Genomic DNA, 7,359 nt, shown 5'->3' with positions numbered 1-7,359 from the left:
GTCTGGGTGTCTATGGGGGCGTCGGCGGGGAACAAGGGGTATCTTTGGGGGTGTCGGTGTGGAAGGACAGGTGTCGCTGGCAAACAAGGGGTGTCGTCGGCAAACAAGGGGTGTCGTGGGCAAACAAGAGGTGTCGGTGGGGGTGCTGCCGCAGGCCAGGGGGCAGCCCCCGCCGCCCCCCCGCCGCCGCTTTGCATAGGAGCGCGGCTCATCCCAGCCCACCGCTCCCTCCATATAAGCGTGCGGGGGCCGGCGGTCGCCCACAGCGTCCCGGCCATGCTGCGCAGCCCTCCGCGGCCCCGCTCCGACCCGCCACCGGCCAAGACCCCTTTCCACATCGACGCGCTGCTGGCCCGGGAGCCGCCGCGCCGCTGCCCCGCCGCCCCCGCCCCGCCGGCCCCGGGCTGGCCCGCGGCGCCACCGACCCCCACCCCGGCCCCGGGCTCCGGAGCCGCGCTGGGGCCGCTGCCGGGCGCCTGGGGCTGCGCCTGGGGCTGGGGCTGGGGCTGGGCCGCGGCCACCAACGCGCGGGGCCGTGCAGGTGAGCCGCGGGGTGGGGAACGATGCGGCCGGGGCGCGGGGATGCGGGTCGGGGGGATGCGGGGACCGGCCCGGCCGGTGCTGGGCTGGCATCACCCGCACGTCCCCAAAAATGCCTTTTTCTTCTCTGTTACTTTATTCCCCCACCCTCTACGGCTGTGGTTTTGCGTCCTGCAGCCTCCCTGCCAAGCCCGAGGTGAAGAGGTGAGCTGAGGCTGTGGGAAACCGAGAGGGATGAGTTTCCTAAGATTCCCACCCCGCAGCGATCGATAACTGACGTTACCCATTCACCCCCAACGTTAAATAACCGGGTGCAGTGAGAGTCAGATAACGACTGACATCCTTCAGGCTTGACTTGAGTAGAAGGTTTCAGGTCGGGGACGGTTCCCCCCACCCTGTGCCCCAACCTCTCTCTATTTCAACGGTGGTTTTGCCTCCCCCCGGACTTTTATTTCCCTTTTCATGTACTAGAAAGGCACCGTGTTTTCATTGTGCCTCCAAAAACCTGCTGGCTTATCCCAGAGGCTCAGCCCCAGAAGGAATTTCTCCCTGCTGCCAGCACCCTTTTGCCTTTGCGTGGGGTCTCTTCTTCTACCAAAGCTCCTTGGTCCTCTCATTTTGCTGTCCCTGCGATGCAAACGCTGAGTGTTCCCTTGCACCCAGCCCCAAAACCTCTATTTTTCAATGCAAAAGCACGGAAGGAAACGTTTTGGCTTGTGGCTAAAATATACCCAGTGGGGCTGCCAACATCATCCATCAGGCCCCGTTTTCACCTTTCTATCAGCAAAATGACTCATTTCTTTCAATGAAGCACCTGTACTCAGCATATTTCTCTTGAAATGAAGCATCTCTTTAGAATTCAGAGCCTCATTTTTGTCATTGCCCAGGCAGAAACCTGCAGCCAGGTTTTCCTTGCACAAGAAACTCCTGACTTGATCCCAACAGCTCTAATAGTCAGATACCAAAAGCATTTGCTACTCTTGATGAATCTTTTTCTCCTTTTACACTACTTAGCACGACTATTTCATCTATTCTTTCCTTTTCCAAGACAGCACCTGCACAGCCATGTGTTAATCTTTGTGTTGTATCAAGGGTACAGGTAGGGAAACAGAGTTAAATCTGCAAAGCTATTTCCACCAAGTGTTTCATGCTGGAAATGACACTTGTTATATCCCAGTATTAAAATAGAGAGGGAAAAAATGTGACAAGTGGAACGATTTGGATGATTAAAGTGGTTTGAAGTGCAATTGGAGCTGTTAAACTGTCAGGTCTCCATGCTACAAAGCCTTAAACACAAGGCACAACTTCCAGCCAGTTAATGAAACGGTGTGGGTCAAGGTGGCTGTTTGTGCCTGGGGAACACAGCATCAGTTATTAAAGGAGAGGTGAGTGGTGGGTGAGAACTGGCAGCATTATGTGCAGTGTTGCCATAAAAGCTGAAGAAACTCAGCTTGGTATGTTATATCACAGTAGTCTGAGGCAGTGGGAGATGGCTTTGGCTGGCGAGGTGCAGAGTCCAACCTCTGCCCAAAGCAGAGCTGATCTGGGACAGGTGGCATTGCCATGGGGCTGAGGTTTCACAGCAGCAGTGGTGGGGAGCTTTAATGCCCTCATCCTGCAGATGCAGCCTCACACTTTGCTTCCCACCTAGAGAAGTCTTGTTGGCTCTGCTGGTGGGTTCTTTTGGGAGGTTTAAGTGTGCCTGGCTGTTGGCAGGACCGAAGCTGTGGCACCAGCAGCTGCATCTCAGTGCTGGTTCCCCACACCTTCAGGACTGGGCTTTCACACTTCTTGTGGCAGGTCACAGAATCTTTAAGGGTTGGAAGGGACCTGGAAAGCTCATCCAGTGCAACCCCCCTGCCAGAGCAGCAGCACCTAGAGCAGGGCACACAGGGACTCATCCAGCTGGGTTGGAATGTCTCCAGAGAAGGAGCCTCCACAGCCCATCTGGGCAGCCCCTGCCAGTGCTCCCTCACCTCAACAGGGAAGAAATTCTTCCTTGTGTTTCTTTCCCTGGCTTCTCCACGCTGCAGTGAGGTATCTGGCTCCTGTGAAGGTTCTTCAGGAGGACAGAGGTGGCTGGGATGAGCCCCGTGGCTCCTGGGGAAGGTTGGGGGTAGCAGTCAGGAGCTTCTTTGAGCATCCAGACTTCTGTGAATCACTGGTGCCTCAGGTCCTGTGAGGGTGCTGGTGTTGTATTGTATGTTAATTAGGTAATTACAGTTATCATCAGGCCACAGGCAGATGGGAGACTGAGACCAGATCCACTTGTTAGTCCTGCTGACGCCTCTGCACACTTAATGGAGCAGTTGAACCTTCTGAGAGCAAAGGAAGAGGGACCTGCTGGTGGCATCTTCCTCAGCCCAGTCTGCCAGCTTTAGTGCCTTCTCCTGAGCTGCCTGGCTGCAGCTGCCACGGGAAGGGCAAAAGCAGGGCTGAGCGTGGGGTTAAAACTCCTCCAGCCTTTAGACATTTGTAATTAGGGGCTGAGACAAAGGTAGGACTTTTGCATTCGGCAGCTCTTGATGGACAAAGATCTTGATGTTACAAAGATCCTGTGCAGAGGAAGGTCCAACCCTGCTCTCCTCACTGAGAGCTGACTTTGGGTCTGACAATCCAGGACTGTCTTAGATCATACCTATGGGTAGAATCACAGGATGGCTTGGAAGAGACCTCGAAAGATCATCTTGTCCAACCTTTTGTGTGAAAGGAAGCCCAGATGAGATGACCTAGGCAGGGTAGAGGACATTCCTGCTTTTCTTCTTTGTGCTATTTTCTCCCAGCCCCCTTTAGTGCATCCAGCAGCTGCATTTGGATGTCAGCTACACCTGAAGCAGGTTGGGTTTGGCACATCAACAAGGCTTGGAGGAATGCAGACCCCTTCAGTTGCTGCTTCTTGCTTGCAGGTCTGGAGTTGTCTCACTGCATGGGGCCCAACTCACTGGGACCTGCTGTGCCATGGAGGTCTGGAGGGCCCTGCAAGATGAAGAGGGTCCGCACAGTCTTCAAACCAGAGCAGCTGGAGAGGCTGGAACAAGAGTTCCTCAAGCAGCAGTACATGGTGGGCACAGAGAGAGTAGACCTGGCTGCAACTCTGCATCTGACAGAGACTCAGGTGAGACATGAGGGAGCTGGGGGTGGTAGCAGAGATGTGCTGGGTCTGGGTTTGGTCTGGGGCAGTTTGAACATGAGCCAGCAGCGTGCCCAGGGGGGCAAGAAGCAAAGGGCATTCTGGCTGGGATCGGCACTGGGGTGGCAGCAGGAGCAGGGCAGGGATTGTCCCCTGTGCTGGGCCCTGGGGAGGCTGCAGCTCCAGGGCTGTGCTCAGTGCTGGGCCCCTCACTCACTGCCACAGGGACACTGAGGGGCTGCAGCGTGGCCAGAGCCGGGCACAGAGCTGGGGAAGGGGCTGGAGCACAAGGGTGCTGGGGAGGGGCTGAGGGAATGGGGGTGTTGAGCCTGGAGAAGAGGAGCCTGAGGGGACACAGGAGCCCTCTCTGACACTCCCTGACAGGAGGCTGCAGTGAGCTGGGGGTCTGTCTCTGCTCCCCAGTCATGAATGAGAAGACAGGAGGAAATGGGCTGAAGTTTCCCCAGGGGAGGTTGAGATTGGAGTTGAGGCAGAACTGTTTCCCTGAGAGGGGTGTCATCCCTGTGCCAGGCTGCCCAGGGAGCTGGGGGAGTCCCCATTCCTGGAGGGATCCCAAAGCTATAGAGCTGAAGTGCTGAGGGCCAGGGGTCAGTGCTGGGCTGGGCAGGGTGAGGGCAGGGCTGGGACAGCAGGACCTTCAAGATCTTTTCCAACTGAAATGATTCTATGAGTCCCTGCTGTGAGGAGCAGTGGGAGAAGGATGGGATTCAGTGACCTGTGGGACTCCCTGATGAAGGCCACATGCCTCGAGGCATGTGAGATACAGTTAGATGGTTTATGAATAAGCACATTCTTTCCTTAATCCATGAGGTGGAACAAAAAGCTTTTAGGAGCAAAAACCTGTTTGCTTTATAGTTCCAGCTGGACTAATGTACCTGCATCCTCTGCATTAATTGTCCTTTCATGATGCTCGATCTAAATTGTTTTCCTGCCCTCCCCCCCAAGCTGCTGTTCATTTATTGTGTGAAGGGGTGGGATCCAAATTCAGCTGTGGAACAGGAGAGCAAAGCAAGGGCAGTTCTGGAGGGGGACAGGGAGGGTGAGCACAGGGGTAGGTGGGTGTCTGGTCATGTCCTTAGCAGCCATAGTCTTGGGGGTGGATTCAGTGGCACCAGGGAGGTTGGGGAGGCATCTCCTTCACTCCCTCAGCCAGAATCTCCTCTGTGTAGCTGTGCCTCACTCTCCCCAGGCACCACTCTGCTCTCTGTAGTGTCACCTCCTGCTCACACACACTCTGCACAGAAGGAGCATATCACAGAATCTTAAGGGTTGGGAGGGACCTCAGAAGGGCCACGTAACAAGAATCACCATTGGGAGTGGGCTCCTGGAGAGCTTGGGTGAAGCTGTTGTGCCCTTTTTTTCTGCCAGGTGAAAGTCTGGTTCCAGAACCGAAGGATCAAGTGGAGGAAGCAGAGCATGGAGCAGAAGGCAGCCAAGCTGTCCCAGTTTGGGGTGATCCAACCTGCCACCGCCGACTCCACAGACAAGAGCCCTGAGGAGGACACCGTGGATGTGGAGCTTTGAAGGGCTGCTGAGGCTCAGCTGCCACTGGTGTTTGTTTCAGCCATGCCTGTTTGCTGGAGATACTGAGGATGCAGGCACATCTGTGCTGCTTTGGTCCAATTGTGCTCTCCCATCTGAGAGCTGGAGCTACAGGATGAAACTGCAGCCAGCTGGGAGGAACCCCCTGAATTTGACTGCTGTTTGATAGCCCTGTGCTGTAACTGCTGGGGTTTCATCACCAAGCTGCTTGTACTTGATGGTGCCATGGCTGTGGCAAGGCATGTGGTGTCTTGTTTGCTCTTGAAGCACCTGGACACACAAGAGTTTCCAGGAGAGAGGCTTGGGGTGACCATCAGACGGTGTCTCTGATGGCTGTGAGCATAAGGGCAATTAAACACGGGGTCACTTGTGGCTGTGGCCTGCTGGGAGGGACATCTGTGCTGGGAGGAGGATCAGCTCTGATTCTGTTTTTTCCTGGTCAACTTGACTCCCAGGTCACGAAAAACAACCAAGGAGAAAGTTGGAAATCTCTTTGCTCCCACCCACAAACTGTGGTGTTATGTTTGCAATAAGATGAACAGGGTCTGATCCTGCCCTTGGAACACAAGTGCCTCTTCTAATGCTGTGCCTTGGTGTATTTGTGCCTTTGTTTTGGCTTCCCAAACCCAGAAGGCAGAACCCAGTAGGTCTCCCTGCCCTTTGGCATTGCCTTTCTTTGCCTTGGTGTGTGCAGGGAATGAGGTACTTGGGCTGGCTGGGGTGTGGGGATCAGAGCTGTCAGAAAGACGCAGCTTTCCAACCCTTCTGGTGCTTCAGCCACCCCCCTGCCCCTCATCCAGATGTGCCAATTCTGCCTCAGACAGCAGTTGCTCAGTTCTCTCCTCACTATACATCTAGGAAGCAGCAGCTGGAGCGTTGGGTGAGCAGGGCTGGGACCACCCAGTGCAGTTAGTGGTTGTTTCTGGGGGGTGGGAGGGCTTTGAGAGGTCAGGACTAAGCACCTGAGCCTCCCCTCCCCACTGTGTGTTAACAGCTGAGTGCTCTTAGGCCAGGCTGTCAGTGCTTGGGCTGTCACCACGCCTTCCTCCATCTGCCCAGGGTACCAAGCACCACAGGGTAATTTATTGCTTCTCTTTCTATCCCTTTACTCTTATAATTGTTATTTATAGAAGTAACTTCTTGATTCTTTCCTCAGTAAGTGTCACTTATTTATTTCCTTTGCTTCTTAATAAAGATGGAGTCTATTTTAAAAAGAGAGATGGGTCTGGCTTGGGGGGAGGCTGGCTTTGGCAGCTCCTTGGTTTCTGAGCACACAGAGAGGCCTCAGTGGCTTCTTGTCCCAGAGCTGCCAGGGATGGGTTACCCCGTTTTTGCTGTGTGTGGTTTACTCTGTGTTTCTAAGGTAACTAAAAACAAGAAGAAAACCCCAGAGAAATACATCTTCTTCTAATGGGACTCCTGTTGTCAAAAAGAAAACAGCAGAAGCCAATGCAAGGGTGATTTCTGCTTGACAGGGTGATTTCTTCTCACACTTTTCCATTCCATGCCAATAAAAACATGAAAGAAGGGCTTTTTTCCCCCCCACCCCTGTGTGTTTGCTGGTGAACCTGTGCACTTGCCTCAAGCTGGAACATTTGGAATGGAGCAAGAACAGTATTTGGATAGATCAACTGAAAACCCAAAAACCCAAACCCAGAAGGAAAATACAACTACTTTTAGTTTTCCATTGAAATTTCCAAGTGTATTTTCATCTTTCACAGAAGTTTGAGGGTTTTTCTCTTAATAAACTGCTTTGGACAAAAATAAATGCTTAAAAATAGGTGTGTTTAAAAAAATGATCAATGAGTAGAGTAGATAACAGGATTTATTCTCTCTGGGCCAATCACTGCGGAGATAGAGCTACATTTATAGTCAGAAATAAACATCTGGTTAGCATGGGGTGCTCAGCTTTGGGCTGCTGCTCCCAGAGAACAAGGACTTGCATTTGCAGTGGATGCAGCCAAAGCTGTGAAGGGCTGATGCTTCAGGAAACAGAAGTTCAGGAGAAGGTTCTTCCTGTGCTTTCCAATCACAACCAGGTCCAGCTTTACCAATACTTCAAATTCCTGTGGGCACAAGGGCTCATCTGGAGACAGGAACAATGAGTGTTGCTGGCTGGGCTGTGG

The 7,359-nt window shown here is 53.5% G+C and overlaps 1 protein-coding gene across 1 annotated transcript; it reads left to right on the top strand.

Moving 5' to 3' along the window:
- Positions 1-276: 276 nt before the first annotated feature.
- Positions 277-5,215, top strand: LOC133625160 (homeobox protein not2-like). Its single transcript, XM_061993231.1, has 3 exons — positions 277-499; positions 3,447-3,655; positions 5,060-5,215. The coding sequence occupies exons 1-3, from the start codon at positions 277-279 to the stop codon at positions 5,213-5,215; spliced, it is 588 nt and encodes a 195-aa protein (XP_061849215.1).
- Positions 5,216-7,359: the final 2,144 nt, after the last annotated feature.

Source organism: Colius striatus, chromosome 3 (genome assembly GCF_028858725.1).
Source record: "Colius striatus isolate bColStr4 chromosome 3, bColStr4.1.hap1, whole genome shotgun sequence".
Classification (NCBI taxonomy): Eukaryota; Metazoa; Chordata; class Aves; order Coliiformes; family Coliidae; genus Colius; species Colius striatus.
This window is presented reverse-complemented; position numbering and strand designations above follow the sequence as displayed.

Coding starts and splice junctions, on each gene's coding strand:
- LOC133625160 (XM_061993231.1), top strand. CDS start 277: ATGCTGCGCAGCCCTCCGCGGCCCCGCTCCGACCCGCCACCGGCCAAG. Junction 500..3,446: donor GGGCTGCGCCTGGGGCTGGG/GCTGGGGCTGGG, acceptor TCTTGCTTGCAG/GTCTGGAGTTGTCTCACTGC. Junction 3,656..5,059: donor TGCATCTGACAGAGACTCAG/GTGAGACATGAG, acceptor TTTTTCTGCCAG/GTGAAAGTCTGGTTCCAGAA.